Below are 15,584 nucleotides of genomic sequence, written 5' to 3'. Positions count from 1 at the left end.
CCGAAATGATTTGGAAGAGTGCTATTTGAGTTATTGTCAGATCTGCTGCACCAAATAGCTATTGTCATTTTTGCCATGATTAATGTGTGCATGATATGCTCCTGAGCTCTACATGAGTTTTTGTTATGTGCTTTGCCATCTTTACAGAGGTGCTATCCATGTATTTTTGTGATATGTGTGGTGACTAGCACAAGCTTGCAAAGTGGTGCATTCGTTAATGCTGATTTCAGGGACTTAGAATTTCTCTAAGTCCTTGATCTGTTTTTATCAATATGCCATATGTTCATGTTGGTTTCCTAGTGATCCGTGCCTCTTTTGAGGATGATCACTAAGGATGATTTGTTAATCTTGTGGTGCTCTATCCATCCATGTCTTTTGTTTGCATTTATGGAGCACCCTAGCTTGAGTCAATCGAGCTCTACTTTTGTCTATTTCGTGAATCTGGGCAGATTGTCTACTTGTTAGCAATTTTGCCGAGGATGTTGTTGTTGATCCGTGCATGCTATGTTGTTGTTCTTGCCATGTCTAGCTTATACAATGTGTATTCTTGATGGGTATATGCTTAGATTGTCATGCCTTACTCTGTAGTGAGTGCATCGAGCTCGTGAACATGCCTACTCGTTAACATATTTGCATGCTCCAGTTTTTCACTAAGTCTGAGATCTGATTATGTTTTTGCCATGTTCACATGCTTGCAATTGTATTTTCTGGTCCCTTTTGGCTCAAGGTCACTAAGGACCTTTTGTTAAGCTCTTTGAGTAGCTCCATGTCATGCCTTTCTTTTCCATGTTAAGTTCCTGTAGCATATAGTTTTCATGCTCCAAAGTGTGCTACCTGATCTGAAATTCCAGACTAGTGTTAATTTCACCAAGTCTGAAACCTGTTTATCAATTGCACTTTTGCCATGCTTGTTTGAACCTGTTAATGGATGAATTGGCCGTAGCTCAGTGTTCATATTTTGTCAAGCATCATGAGTGGATCCCTGCCATGTATTTTGTTGCCATGTTTGAGTGCTGTAGCATAATTCTCTTGATGCATTTAGATGGCTACTTGCTGTTTATCGCAGACCAGTGTCATATTTGAATTGCTTGCCATTTCCAAACCGTGCATCCGATTCCGGTGTTCTTTATATCGATTTCAACCGAAGTCACCTCACCTTTCCAGTGGCACTCTTGGATTTCCAAGTTGAGGCCAGGTTCATTCATTTCTTGCCAAATCTTGCATAGGCATCACATATCGCATCCCGCATAGCATACCATGTTTGCATCATGTTGTTCGAGCATTTGCACGTGGTTGATTGTGTTCCTTTTGCTTGTTTGTCTTGTTTGGGTAGATCCGGGAGACGAGTTCGTTAACGAGGAGCCCGTTGAGTTTGTTTTCGAGGATCCAGTCAACTCTGACAACTTTGCAGGCAAGATGATCATACCCTCAAAATCACTTCTATCTTTGCTTTGCTAGATGCTCGCTCTTTTGCTATGCCTATGCTACGATGCCTACCACTTTCTTATCATGCCTCCCAAATTGCCATGTCAAACCTCTAACCCACCATGTACTAGCAAACCGTTGATTGGCTATGTTACCGCTTTGCTCAGCCCCTCTTATAGCGTTGCTAGTTGCAGGTGAAGATTGGAGATCGTTCCTTGTTGGAACATTATTTTCTTGTTGGGATATCACTATATTATCTTGTTATCTTAATGCATCTATATATTTGGTAAAGGGTGGAAGGTTCGGCCTTTTGCCTAGTGTTTTGTTCCACTCTTGCTGCCCTAGTTTCCGTCATATCGGTGTTATGTTCCCGGATTTTGCGTTCCTTACGCGGTTGGGTAATAATGGAAACCCCTTGAAAAATCGCCTTGAATAAAATTCTTCCAGCAATGCCTAACCTTGGTTTTACCATTTGCCACCTAGCCTCTTTTTCCCTTGGGTTTCCGGAGCCCAAGGGTCATCTTATTTAAACCCCCCCCCCTGGGCCAGTGCTCCTCTGAGTGTTGGTCCAAACTAGAGCCCTGTGCAGCGCCCCCTCGAGGAAACTCGAGGTTTGGTTTTAGTTGTACGGATTGCTCATCCGAGTGTGCCCTGAGAACGAGATATGTGCAGCTCCTATCGGGATTTGTCGACACATTCGGGCGGTGTTGCTGGATTTGTTTTAACTTGTCGAAGTTGTCTTGTAGAACCGGGATGCCGAGTCTGATCGGAATGTCTCGGGAGAAGGTATATCCTTCGTTGACCGTGAGAGCTTGTCATGGGCTAAGTTGGGACTCCCCTGCAGGGATTTGAACTTTCGAAAGCCGTGCCCACGGTTATGGGCAGATGGGAATTTGTTAATGTCCGGTTGTAGATAACTTGAACCTTAACTTAATTAAAATGAATCAACTGAGTGTGTTACCGTGATGGTCTCTTCTCGGCGGAGTCCGGGAAGTGAACACGGTGTTGGAGTAATGTTTGCCGTAGGTTGTTCTCTAGTTTTTCGTTCGTGCATTGCCTTCTCTTCTCGCTCTCTTTTGCGAACAGCTTAGCCACCATATATGCTAGTCGCTTGCTGCAGCTCCACATATTACCTTACCTTTCCTATAAGCTTAAATAGTCTTGATCGCGAGGGTGCGAGATTGCTGAGTCCCCGTGGCTCATAGATTACTTCCAAACCAGATGTAGGGCCTGATGACTCCGTTCCAGATGATGCGCTTGAGCTCAAGTGGGAGTTCGACGAAGACTCACGCCGTTACTATGTGTCTTTCCCTGATGATCAGTAGTGGTGCCTAGTTGGGGCGATCGGGACCGTGTCGCATGTTGGGTTGATCTTTTATTTTGGTACCGTAGTCGGACCATGAGTGATTGGATGATGTAATGCTATTTATGTACTTTGTTTGACGTGGCGAGTGTAAGCCAACTATGTTACCTTTCCCCTTATTATATATTTACATGGGTTGTTGTGAAGATTACCTTACTTGCGACATTGCTTTCATTGCGGTTATGCCTCTAAGTCGTGCTTCGACACGTAGGAGCTATAGCCGCATCGAGGGTGTTACAGCATACTAGTGACATACTGTTTGTCTATGTATTCACACATGTATTATGTTTCCGGTTAATACAGTTCTAGCATGAATAATAAACATTTATCATGATATAAGGAAATAAATAATAACTTTATTATTGCCTCTGGGGCATATTTCCTTCATAAACATTCTTTCAGTACATAGTTTTTTTGCTTTTTTATTGAAAGATGTTTCATCGTCCATGAAAAATGTTTAGACTCATAAATTGATCATGTATGCCATACAAATTGTTTTTAAATATTCATGTAACTTGTCCAAAATGTTATGTATTTCAAAAGATGATACACTTCATTATGTTAGTTTTTAAAAACAAAAGGTCAGAAAATATACCAATGAACGAGGAAATAACTACAAGTTGAACAATTTTTTAAACATAAAATAGATTAAAATATATACAGAACATAAATATAACTGAATAAAGATAGAGAACCAAAAACAGAAGGAACTTGAAAATATAAATAAGAAAAACATTGGAACATAAATAATGTTAATAATAACAAAACATGGATACAATAGAGAAAATAAAAAAGTAAAGGTATAAAGAACTAGGGATAATGAGTATAAATTAAAATATTAATATAAAAACAAAATTTGAGGTAAAATAAATAAAAAGGAAAAGGAATATAAAGGATAGTGAAAAACATGGATTTTTTTTGGGAAAAAGACACAAATAAAAGAAAAGTTAAAGAAAAACGCTCGATGGGCGAGCAAGCCATGATGGAGGGACCACGCAGAGCGCTGCTTCTTATCGCTATGAGTGGGGATTAGGAATCACATGTCTCCCTCTTTCACGTAGTCCGATCCACCTCACCCTTATTGGATGTCTACTGCCACGGCCATCCAACTACGATTCCAAGACGACTTGTTTTCCTCTTATGCTGGTGAACCACCGAGAACCCCTTACCCGAACCAGCAACCTAACTCTATCTAGCTTGATCAAGAGTAGTGAAAAACATGTGAAGATTGAAGAAGTGGAGATTAAAACGGGTTTGTGTGCTCGGGCCAAATCCACTAGGCGGCGTGAGGCCAAAAATTGTTGGGCGGTGTGAAACAAAACAACTAAGGATATGTTCATGACTGCTAACTAAATCCCTCTCCTAATGAATCATCTACATTAAGGCACATCACCCTCAAAAGAACAGTGGTTGGATTGTATCGAGGATCAATCAAGTCCATTAGATTTTGACAGTTTGGGCCTATGAAAAATTGTGTCCTTTGTTTGAAAGAAACATCTCTTTGTAAAAGGGCATCTCTTCATGGAAAGACATGTAACTTGGTGAAATGACATCTCTTCATGGAAAATCAACCCCCCTTGATGAAAAGGCATCTCTTCATTGAAAGACATGTCCCTGGATGAAAAGATTTCTCTTCATAAAAAGACATCTTCCTTGGTGAAAAGATGTCTCTTAGTGGAAAACATATTTGAAAAGAATAAAAACATACTTATTTTTAGAAATTCAGAAAAACACAATATACATAAATTTAACATTTCAATTCATTTATGCACTTTATTTTTTTTTGAAATTTACAACTCTAGGATTAATAAACGTATATTTTATATAAATATTTTAAAACAAACTTACTGAAAACATCCAATAATACACAACAAAGTGCGGGCCTTACACCAGTTATATTGTATTGTGCTCATCTCAAAATGACATGAAGATATTAGTAGGAAAAATAATCAATAATAATAGACTAAAAAAATACTAAACTAGAAAAGAATAACTTTGATATATAAGGTTATCATATCAAGATTTTAGCCAAGCACAGAGAATATAAGGTTTTTTATGGAATATAAGTGGATCCATATTTTCTCCCTTATTACCAAAGAGACGCGACCTATATTCGCGGAGGTTATATCCCTCTTATAGCGATACTAGCATAGGTCTCGCTGAAGGTTTTACCCCGTGCTGTAGCTACTCGGCCGGCCAGTTTTATTTTTTTTCCTTCGCTGGGTTTCATTTTCCTTTTTTTCTGAATTCGTTGGGTCTCGCTTGTTATTTTGCTTTCCATTTTTTCTTCGCATTTTCTTTGTTTTCTTTGTTTTTTCATTGGTTTTCTTTCTTTCTTTCATCGCATTTCACTGGGGCTTTTTCTTATTTGTTTCTTTGTCGGTTTTCATTGTTTTTTTTGCTTCTGTTTTTTCTTACTTCGTTTTTTCTTTTTTGTCTTGTTTTTTTCCTTTGGTTTCTTTTCTTTTGCTTTTTAGGTTTTCTTTGTTTCTTTTGGTTTTCATTCTTAATTTTTCGTATAGGTCAGGAAGATTTTTCGAATACACGTTTAACATTTTTCAAATACAAGTTATCCTTTTTCTGAAGACAAGTCAACATTTTTTCTGTACAAATTTTAAATTTTTTTCAAATGCTTGATTTTCATTTTTCAAATACAAGATTAACATTTTTTTAATACATGGTCAACATTTTTTATACTTATTTTAATTTTTTTAATTTTTTTGAGTAATATTTTTCAAATTCAAGATTAATATTTTTATACATGATCACCATTTTTCTATGCGCATAACATTTTTTTCAAATGCTTGATTAACATTTTTTTCAAATGCATGATTTTTTAATACATGGTCAATATTTTTCCTATATACATTTACCATTGTTCAAATGCTTGATTAGCATTTCTAAAATAGAAGGTTAACAATTTTTTGAATACAATACATGATTAACTTTTTATGAATACATGGTCAAGATTTTTTTATACACAGTTAACATTTTCAAATGATTGATTATCATTTTAAAAATACTTGTTTAATTTGTTTTCAAATATTTGATTAAAAAATTAAATACATGATCAACTTTCTTTCATACCCATTGTATTTTTTATTCATTTTTTCTATACATGAGAGACATTTTCTATATACACATTTAATGTGAAAAACACATTTTTTAGCGGTATGTGAAAAAAACATAGAAACGAGGCCGTGGCCTCCCGCGCCTGGCCGGGCCATCTGGGGTAGATGGGCCAGAAGCCCAGAACTGCACCATTTTTGTAAAACCCTAAACCTCGCCATTTCTAGTTCCCCAGCACGACACCACCGCCGTCCACACCTTCTCCGACGAAACCCTAGCGATGGCGTTCCGCGGCGCAGCCTCCCGCTCCTTCCTCGCCGCCGTCCGCGGCCGCACCGCCTCCACTGTCCCGCGCGTACGCGCGGCCCCCATTCCCGCCGCCCTTCCCCGTCGCATCCCTGCCTCGGCGCCCTCCTCCCCTCTCGCCGCCGCAAGGTAGTCGGGACGAAATGCCTCCCCGATACGCGAGAAATCGGTGATGTGATGTGACTGTAACAAGTGGTCTTAATCCGATGCAGGCCATTGGCGGCGTTGATGGGGTCGCCGGCGTTGGTTGCCGCAAGGCTGACGGGGCACTGCGCGGCGAGCGCGCGGGCGTGCTGTGAGCTCTCCCAGGGTACCCTCTTCTGCCGCACTTCTCAGGATCGCTAACAAGTTAGTTATCATGAAAACATCGTACCTGCCTGCATCACAAGCTGCCCCTTTAACATTCTAGATGCATAATTATTTTTGGGGAACGAAATAATGTTTTTGCAATCATTACTTGCGTGATGCTTTGATATGTGTGCATTGGAAGGATTGCTACCATGGCTTGAAATTTCTCCTGGTCGGAGGGTTGTGGTCTGCGGACCATTGTTTTCCGTTATTTGCTCTATCACTGCAATGGTGCATTTTGGTACTAATAGGTTTTAATATGGAAGTATGCATATGTACAGTGTGATTTGTATTTGAGTATGTCATGTTGAGTTGAAATTGCTTGATGACTATAGTCATGATAATAATATAATTCAGTGTTGGAATTATTTGGAAATGTTTTTTCGTACTGAATTCAAGGGGTTAAAATGCATGATGCGTTTGTCCACATAATGTATGAATTGTATCTGTTGCGGTGTTGTTTGGACACTCATTACTAACCTCTAGGAACCATCTTGATCAGAAGCATATCCTTGCATGTGAAATGTTATTTGGCTGGATTATGTGGGTTAGCTTATTGCACATTAGTCTAGCTCAATCCTTGGTTGGGGCGATTAGAAGGCTTTGGCCAGGTTAACATAAGTACATAACTACCTTACATCATAATAAACCTTGGTCATTATTTACTTTGAAATGCGAAATGGTATTTGTCTGGATTATGTGCGTTAGCTTTTTGACGATTAGGCTAGCTTAATCTTTGGGTAGGGTGGTTAGAAGACTTTGGCGGTCATAATCCATTGCAAACCTAAATTACCCTTAGATTTGTGCTTATCCAATTTTTCATCGGACAGACTTCAGTTGGTCGCGTGTGTGCTGTTTGTTCCCTGAAGTGTGCCAAATTGTTTTCCTTGTTTTTTCGTGGTGCTGTTTGTGCGCAACGATGTTTGTGGACTGGACGATGGGTTGGCGCCTAGCACCTAACCGGATAATACCCGGGTTCTCAGGCTAGGTCTACTGATGGCTTATAGGATGAAAAATGATTTTCCTCGCTAAGGATTTTATCATTAAGTGACATAATAGGCATTGCAGTGGAGAATTGTGTTTGCATGATGATATATCCAACTATCCATTGTTTGCTCTTTTGATGAATTTATATTGCAGCAATACAACTAATATAAGGGCATACGAAATTGGGATTTGATAGGGAAAAATGGGAAAGATGGTTGACGCAGAGGACAGCCAGAATAATTTTGGGACCCATTGCGTCAAATAATGTAGGTCTCTCTATTCCCATGACTGTTTTTGTTAGCAAGAAAATAAAGGAATTGTGTAGCAAGGACCATCAGAGATTAAGAGTCGAAAACATCTGAGTTAGTTGCCGGTGTGCTGACTCATGAACTAGTTGCAACACGAGTAGTTGAGGTTTCAGTTGGAAGCCAAAAAAAGATTCATAGACTAGTCTCGTGGTTAATCATTACTAGTTGAGCGACTCTTAATCATTGTTAAGGATAACCATGAAATAGTTTATAGTTATGTAAGGATTGTTAAATTACAGGGTAAACATACCAGAGGGGATGGCCAAGCACCAATGGCTTCTCCCGAGGGAGAGGAAATTTTGCACCTGACCTGTAGAAAATAGCAAGGAAAAAAGCGGTAGGCGTCAATTGTGCATCTTGCCACTGCCTAGCGTGCATCTCGCCTAAGCGCATGCTTAGGCATGCTTATGTGCACACCTAGCACAATTAAGCACTTGGTGTTCTGTTGTGCCTAGGCACACTTCTTCCCTGAAAATTGTTTGTTTGGAAGGGAGGGAGGTTCTTAAATGGAACCCTGGTATTAATGCGCATAGAACATGAATAGAAACTATAATATGATGGAAAATGTATAACCAAAAATGGAAATAGCAAACCGGGATAGACTGGTAATCATGCGCTTGGTCTGATAAATCTCTGAAATCTGCTTTAAATTCTTGCAGACAGTACATATGGATGTTTGGCTTATGTCTCAAGATCCTGAATGTAAATTATCACTTAAGTGGTCCACTGTGCCAAAATGCTAACCATTCTATTAGTGCATTGGCTCTCACATTAGATTTCATTTCATCTTTCATATTGAACTATGTCCTCATGTACATTATGAATGTGCACCAGGCTCCAATTCTTCCGCACTGCTCTTTGGATTATGTTAGACTGTAAATTTGTGCAAAAAACTCCTTTTTTAACTAATCTCCACATAAAGTAGTAAATAACAGTGAATTGTGAAATTTTTTATTTGAGGATTTCTGTGGTTGGGCTGTTAGAAAATGGAGATGATGAATGACACGTGAGCGACCAATTTAAAGCATGTTGAAGGTGGTGATGTTGAAGCAGTGTACTTCTGCTATTTTGTCAATCTTGTGTCTGTAAGAAATGGTTAATGTGAATTGAATAGCCACGACGAAATAAAGAGCTGTATAACTAGACGTGGTTATGAAAATTATAGCTTTTAATTTTATGTACTGCCTCATGTTCTGTGTTTGTGATGTGGGAAATCTGTTCCGTTGGCAGTATTTGCTATTATGTGAAATTCAAAATCATTCTGAGTTTTCACATATTCATTTCCAAATTATCTTCTGTTCTGTTATCCTCTTTCCGGCTTGAAATAGTCAGATATCGTAGAAAAGCTGCGTCATAACTTTCATGGTTAGGGGGTGCTATCTTTTAAATATGACGATTTGACAACGGAAACCAATAATCTTTCAAGCCAAGGTTTTCCAGTTCTGTTTATTCCAAGAATGCAGATAAACTAGATCTTATGTTACTGTCAAGTATTGTTAGTTAGAATTTTATTTCCTGCTAGTATGTGCTATGATTTTGAGTCCCTAGCATGTTCTAACCTCCTTTGATTTGAATAAAATGCGCCGACCTATCTAAAAATTACCCTTTTATCTTGTACTGCCTATATTTTGTATGATTTTCATGTCGAACCTACCTGGCATGCAACCTTGTTTTGCAGGTACTTAAAGGACGAGTTGCTGCCCTTCGCAAGGATACAACAGTTCTTTTGGGTGCATCTCCTTGGAAGCTCTTCTGGGTTCAGTTCCTTTTCCTGGATTCTGCAAAGTTAAAAAACTCCCCACTGCCGGTGCTAGTTTTTGTCTCCTAGACAAACGGACATTCTACTTGATATTTTTATATATGAATAACGTCCTTTTGATCAGCACATGTCTCATTGGATGGTTCTTGTTTGCGAGGCATGTTGAAATCTTTAATTCGTAATCGGTATCATGCTGTTTCTCTATGAGTCTACACTCGCAGCGAATTTGCAAGTGGGAGTTCAGTGGAATCAAAGAAAGCCCACATGTGATTGTCGATATATTATAGTTATTGATAGCCAAACTGTAGATTGTGTTGTGTCTTCAACCGTTTAAATTTATGAATCTAAAATTTCCGTTTGTATAATTTATAAATAGCTGGTATTGACATGTTTGTAATCATTTTCCTTGTTACTATATCCTTTTCCCTTATCAAGTACTCCCTCCGTTCCAAAATAGATGACTCAACTATATCCTTTTCCCTTTTCCCTTATCAAGTACTCCCTCCGTTCCAAAATAGATGACTCAACTTTGTACTAACTTTAACACAAAGTTGGATCATCTATTTTGAAACGGAGGGAGTATGGTTTTCTCATGTTTCCACAGTTAAGGGGACTCAGTGACATCTTTGTCCTATAGGTTAACAGCAAGCTTCTTCCATGCACCTGCATACCGTTTTACATAGATAAAAGTGAACTTGGGACATACACCGTAGGAGGTATGAAATACATCACGGTTACTGGGATAAGCTCGTATCACCAGCCTCTATTATTATTCCAGTGACACAGCTGTAAGTTCTATGGGTACAGTCGAGCACATAAGTTCACACAGGCAGAGATCAGGTTCAGCGCACCAGGACGAAGCGGCCGTGCAGCCTCCGCAGGACGTGAACGTTGGCCGCCGGTCGCCGCGCACCCTCCATGAACTCAAAAATGCAGACGTCGTGTGCAAGGAGGCCATTGTCGCGGGCGAAGTCGCGCCACCCGCGTCCGCAGAAGCCCCGGCAGTTGTCTCCGCTTGTGTAGCGGACGTGCCACCCCCCTTTCCCGCCGGCTCTCCGCAGAACGATCTCTCTGCCGATCCCTCCCAGGTACTTACCTGCAAAATCCGAGGACACGCCCTGCGGATGGAAGCAACACAGCGCGATCCGAACAAAGCTTAGCATTCCGCTCTTAACACCGCATTTACTGAATATATTGGCATTGCAATCTGCAACCTTGGTCTGGGTTTCAGAAGGAAGGTCACTTACCACAATGCTGGTCCGGGTGGTGCCACGGACATGGCTCGCGTGCATCACATTCACGAACACCGGGTTCCTCGGCTCGACCGGGACAGGGATGCTTGATATCTCCTCCTTGTCTTCCTCTGTCAGATGGAACTCGCTCACGGGCCCATTCTTGCAGAAGTAATACCTATTCTTGGCAGCCGCCTCACCATGATTCATATCAACATCTCCATGGTCTGCAGCAGGCTCAACAGATAAATGCATAACATGCATCTTACAACATTAGTTGCACATAAAATTCCAACTGGTGCATTCGAATTAGTACCGTATGGCATGCCTATATCATGTTTACCTGCCCGGGCAATGCTCTTGCCGGTGCCTCTGTAGAGTGTCATCTCCAGGCCAGCACCGTCGCCTTTCGCCGGTGAAGGCGGATGCGGTGCGCGTTCTTCAGCCTTGTTGGAAGCGTGGTAGCCGCATCGGCGACCTTTAGCTCTGGCAGAGTTCTCTGCTATGTCATTGTCATCACAGCCACGACGTTTGACGGGGCGAGGAGACGGTGGTTTCTGGCAGCCGGCCGAGTCGAACATCAGGACATCAAAGGAGGACGCTCCACTGTATCTGAAGAGCAGGCGGTCTCCTTCCCCGATGCCGTGGTCATCGACAAACTCCTTCCACCCAGACCGGAGGACTACTTCGTCGGTGTCGCCGGCTACTTCGATGCTCCAAGATTTGCCACTATGGGGCTTCAGATTGATGACCTCAGAGATGCGCCCGTTGAAGTTCTTTGCAAACCTACCAGGTAAGCTCTACAGGAAGAACAGCTAGTATCATGAACATAATGATGATATAAATCGAGATCCACACTTGAGTTTACAAAGGCAATATAAGCAAATGCAAGGAGAAAGCTCTGCAGTGAGGGAGGCAGACGGAAGATTCCTGACCATGCTTTGGGCGAAGTCCCCAGCCATGAGCTTGAAGAAGTGCTTGTTCTCATCAGCCATGTGGCTCCAGTAGCAATGCTCTTGCCACTCCGCGCACCGCTCGCAGTTCTTGCCCATCTTCTGCATCTGGGAGGGTATCTGGGAAAGATCACAGAGGATGGATGGATGGATGGAGGTGTGCAGTCAGAGATGAGAACCCACCTGGTGTTCTGATAGCACAGACGGTGCTTCCTATGGGCACTGGACTCTGGAATGCACTACGGCATGTCGGCACACTACTCACTCTAGTCTAAGGCAATGTGTAGACCAGCTGACAGGGTGACACGTTGCTAGGCAGGGTAACAACTGTCGGAAGGTCGTTTCTTCACCTGTCTGTTCGTATCGGAAACGAAAATGCAACCAGGATTATTACAAAAAATTATTAGAAGCATCTACACCAGTATTGAGACGAGCTTAGAACAAACAAAAAAGGAGTTTTCACACATTACCATACTGTATTTTTGCCTGTCAAATTAATTTTTATGCCTAGACAAAGGAAAATGTTTAAAATCAGTCGGATGATTTGTTGGTTTCATCATCCGCGTCCACTGCCGTTCGATCGCTGTGGGGCGAAGCCTCTCTCTGTGCCCACGCGAAGCTGCCCATCTATCTGATTCTGACCGCGCAGCCGTGGTAGTGGCTAGACGCACACCTAAAGCTAAGTGGTCCCAGTAACTGTTTAACAATTCCATTTCGTTTCTACTTTCTCACGTGGTGTTTACCTGCGTAGCTACGCATGTACGTGATGAAGTATTCTCAAGAGGAAACACGTAGCAAGTAGCAAACAAAGATTCCAGAACACCATATTCTTGACTGTGGGTGTTTGTTGGATTTGCTACTAGCAAGCTCATGGTGTCATGGTTGCTTGGATAATGCTTAGGGTAGTGTTCTTGACGCCTTCGCCGCCGCCGCCGTCGTCGAAGCATAGAACCATCGCATCATCATCGGAGCAGCCGGGCTGCTGTCATAGCGTCGACGAAATAGTCGTGACATCGTCACAACATTGTCGTAGCAGGGTAGCATGTTGTCGCAACATCGTCGAAGCAACTAGACCTTCGTGTGCCTTCATCATAGCATCACCGCGGTTGTCGAAGCACGCGGTCGCAGCATCGCCATGACCGTTCGAAGCATGCCGTCGCCGCGGTTCGTTGCAGTATTGTCGCGGCTGTTGAAGCATGCCGTTGCAACATCATCGAAGCATCTGGGTTGCCATTGTAGCATCACCACAGCTACCGAAGCACCCACTGTCCTGGTCGAAGTACGTGGTCGCAGCATCGTCGTGACCGTTCAAAGCATGTTGTCATTGCGGTTTGTTGCAGCATTGTCGCGGCTACTGAAGCTTGCCGATGCAACATCATCGAAACAGTCGGGTTGCCATCATAGCATCACCACGGCTATCAAAGCACCCATCGTCGTCGTCAAAGCAGGCCGTCACAACATCATTGAAGCAGACAGGTTGCCGTTGTAACATTGCCGTGACAGTCAAATTACATCGCGGCCGTCAAAGCTTGTCATCCCAACATCACCGAGGCAGCCGGGTATTGTCGCAACATCACCGCGGCCGTCGAAGCATGCCGTCGTGCGACCGCCGCAGCCATGCCTCACACTACGCCCGCAAACAGCCGAGACCACCCTGGTCTTTTTGAAGCAGCTTATGTCGTGAGAATGGATGACTTTGCTTTTTTTAGGGAAGGTACTTACCTGAACTAGAAGCACCTCGCTGGGTCACATGTGCGTTGCAACAATAACCTTCTCTACCCACAAAAAAATAAACAATAACCTTCTCTGGAGTCGCTGCTACGCATGCCATTAGTCAAACTAGTCAGGGTGGGATAGACATGTGAAAGCGGCTCCCGTGATCAGCTAAGAGAAGAAATAAATTAAAGCGTGGAATCAAGTGGATCGTACGGCTTACAGGACATGCTGGACCAACCATCGGGTGGCTAGCGACCCGGCTGATCCCACGCGCGGATCAGCCGGATGACGCCTAGCATCTGCCCTAGAAAAATTGTGTTGAATTATAGATGTGTCTTGGGTTCATATAAACAATAATTTCTGGTTAATTTCTAAGGCTCAAGTGAGCCGTCATGTCATGGTGGGAAGTTCAGTATTATACCATCATTGAAGGAGAGTTGAGACCTCTATAAAAGATTCTCTTCTATATGCTATTAAACCTTGAGAAGAAGATTTAAAAAAACATGATACACGTGCGCTCCTAATCCGCCGCTTGCCTCATTTGCGCTGTGTTTCGTGAACGAGACGAGCTCAAACCTACATCATGTGTGCATTTTATTTTAGCTGGTCAAGAACAGTTAATTAAGTAGAGATTACTTATGAGTCACTAATGGAATTGCTATTGTCCGAAACGTTAGGCTGTATGCTGTTTGGGGACTGGTCGCGGGCCTAAGCCCAGGCCCAAGACTCTCTACCCCTAGCGCACTCGGTTCCTTCTTGTAACAACCCTAGACGCCACTTTATTGTTTCACCCACTGTTGTTGTTTCCTTCCCATCACGTCGCCCGCGTGCACTGTCGTTCGAGAGAGTAGGCCTCTGGAACTTCGTCCTTGCAATCCTGCACCAGTAGGAGGGCGATAAGGTTTTTCGAGAGTGTCTCAGTATGACTGCTCCGTGTTCGTCTTCCTCCTCCTCCTTTGTTTCGACTACTTCACCGACACCAATCCAATGGCCGGCGCCGCCGCCAAGAAGGCTGTGGAGGAAGTGGAAGCCGTTGCCGTGGCCTTAGCCTGGCCTACTAGAGGGTATGATCTGTTCATCCGCTATTTACTCATGCATGTGCTAGATGTATTTATTGTGTTCGTAGATGTTTTTGGTTCTATGTTCGATACGTCCTCACATGTTTAGATATCGATATGAGCTCCATATTGTTATTGCTAGCCTCATGATTTATTTGTGGATTAAATTAATCGAAAAAGTGGTAATATATTCAACAATCTAAAACCTTACTTTCATAGGAATTTCCCAGTTCAAGCATTTGCTGCTACATTGAAATCGGTCCTGTTTATAGATACATATTTTAGGTGTTGGCAGACCAAGACTATCTTGTGTCTCACAACAATGAACGTGTTTTGGGTCATTGGTAGCACTCCTGCTGGAACGATTGCTTCTGAACAGGAGAAGACATTTAGGGAGGACACCATCGTCTTTGTGGGAGTCGTTCTGAGTGTGATCGGAGACATATTAGTTGAAAATATCTGCATATGCGTGTTGCCAAGAACCTGTGGGGTGCGCTTGAAGCTAAGTTCAGCGCAATCGATGCTGGAAGCAAGGTGCGTGCTATGGAGCAGTTCCACAATTATAGGATGGTTGATAGCCGTCTTGTATTGGACTAGACTCATGAGATACAATGCTCGGGCTCCTAAAGTGTGAGTTACCAGACAAGTTTGTCGTGGGATGCATAATTGCTAAACTTCTTCCTCTTGGAGGAACTTTGCTACTTCTCTTAAGCACTTGAGACGTGCATTCTCGGTTGAGGATGTCATCAATCATCTGAGTGTTGAGTAGATTCAAGAGGAAAGGACTTACACGTGAAAGAGACTGATGGGTCTTCTAGCACAAATATGGTACAGAAGAATTTCCATGAGTTAAAGGGAAAGAACACGGTCTAGCAGAATACTACCTTCAAGAAGAAGTGTAAGAGGAAAGGCAAGAATAAAGTTGGTTGCTTCACTTGTCGTGTCAATGGTCACTGGGCCAATAGATGCCCGAACAAGTTTAAGAAGTTAGGACAGGAATCCAAGTCTGCAATGTGACCATGAGCAACAATGATAATGGGGCATCTGGGTATGGTAAATC

At 42.4% G+C, this 15,584-nt stretch overlaps 2 protein-coding genes across 5 annotated transcripts; one reads left to right on the top strand and one right to left on the bottom strand.

Annotated features, from left to right (window-relative positions):
- The first annotated feature begins 6,067 nt into the window (after nucleotides 1-6,067).
- Nucleotides 6,068-9,769, top strand: LOC125550603. Of its 4 annotated transcripts, none has more exons than XR_007301706.1 (4): nucleotides 6,068-6,292; nucleotides 6,376-6,511; nucleotides 7,695-7,764; nucleotides 9,485-9,769. XR_007301706.1 is itself a non-coding variant. In XM_048713625.1 (4 exons), the coding sequence occupies exons 1-3, from the start codon at nucleotides 6,138-6,140 to the stop codon at nucleotides 7,715-7,717; spliced, it is 276 nt and encodes a 91-aa protein (XP_048569582.1). In that variant the 5' UTR covers nucleotides 6,068-6,137; the 3' UTR covers nucleotides 7,718-7,764; nucleotides 9,485-9,769. The 4 variants fall into 4 exon arrangements, 3 of the variants coding, with proteins under 3 accessions (XP_048569582.1, XP_048569583.1, XP_048569581.1); XM_048713625.1 differs by having other exon boundaries at nucleotides 6,376-6,473; XM_048713626.1 differs by lacking the exon at nucleotides 7,695-7,764 and having other exon boundaries at nucleotides 6,376-6,473.
- Nucleotides 9,770-10,209: 440 nt separating this feature from the next.
- Nucleotides 10,210-11,964, bottom strand: LOC125553513 (B3 domain-containing protein Os03g0622200-like). Its single transcript, XM_048717284.1, has 4 exons — nucleotides 11,733-11,964; nucleotides 11,141-11,597; nucleotides 10,813-11,015; nucleotides 10,210-10,683 (listed from the first exon to the last, which is right to left on the bottom strand). The coding sequence occupies exons 1-4, from the start codon at nucleotides 11,856-11,858 to the stop codon at nucleotides 10,408-10,410; spliced, it is 1,062 nt and encodes a 353-aa protein (XP_048573241.1). The 5' UTR covers nucleotides 11,859-11,964; the 3' UTR covers nucleotides 10,210-10,407.
- Between the last annotated feature and the right edge of the window lie 3,620 nt (nucleotides 11,965-15,584).

Source organism: Triticum urartu, chromosome 4 (assembly GCF_003073215.2).
Source record: "Triticum urartu cultivar G1812 chromosome 4, Tu2.1, whole genome shotgun sequence".
Classification (NCBI taxonomy): domain Eukaryota; kingdom Viridiplantae; phylum Streptophyta; class Magnoliopsida; order Poales; family Poaceae; genus Triticum; species Triticum urartu.
This window is presented reverse-complemented; position numbering and strand designations above follow the sequence as displayed.

Coding starts and splice junctions, on each gene's coding strand:
- LOC125550603 (XM_048713624.1), top strand. CDS start 6,138: ATGGCGTTCCGCGGCGCAGCCTCCCGCTCCTTCCTCGCCGCCGTCCGC. Junction 6,293..6,375: donor TCCCCTCTCGCCGCCGCAAG/GTAGTCGGGACG, acceptor AATCCGATGCAG/GCCATTGGCGGCGTTGATGG.
- LOC125553513 (XM_048717284.1), bottom strand. CDS start 11,858: ATGCAGAAGATGGGCAAGAACTGCGAGCGGTGCGCGGAGTGGCAAGAG. Junction 11,016..11,140: donor CAAGAGCATTGCCCGGGCAG/GTAAACATGATA, acceptor CAGACCATGGAG/ATGTTGATATGAATCATGGT. Junction 10,684..10,812: donor CCACCCGGACCAGCATTGTG/GTAAGTGACCTT, acceptor TTCCATCCGCAG/GGCGTGTCCTCGGATTTTGC.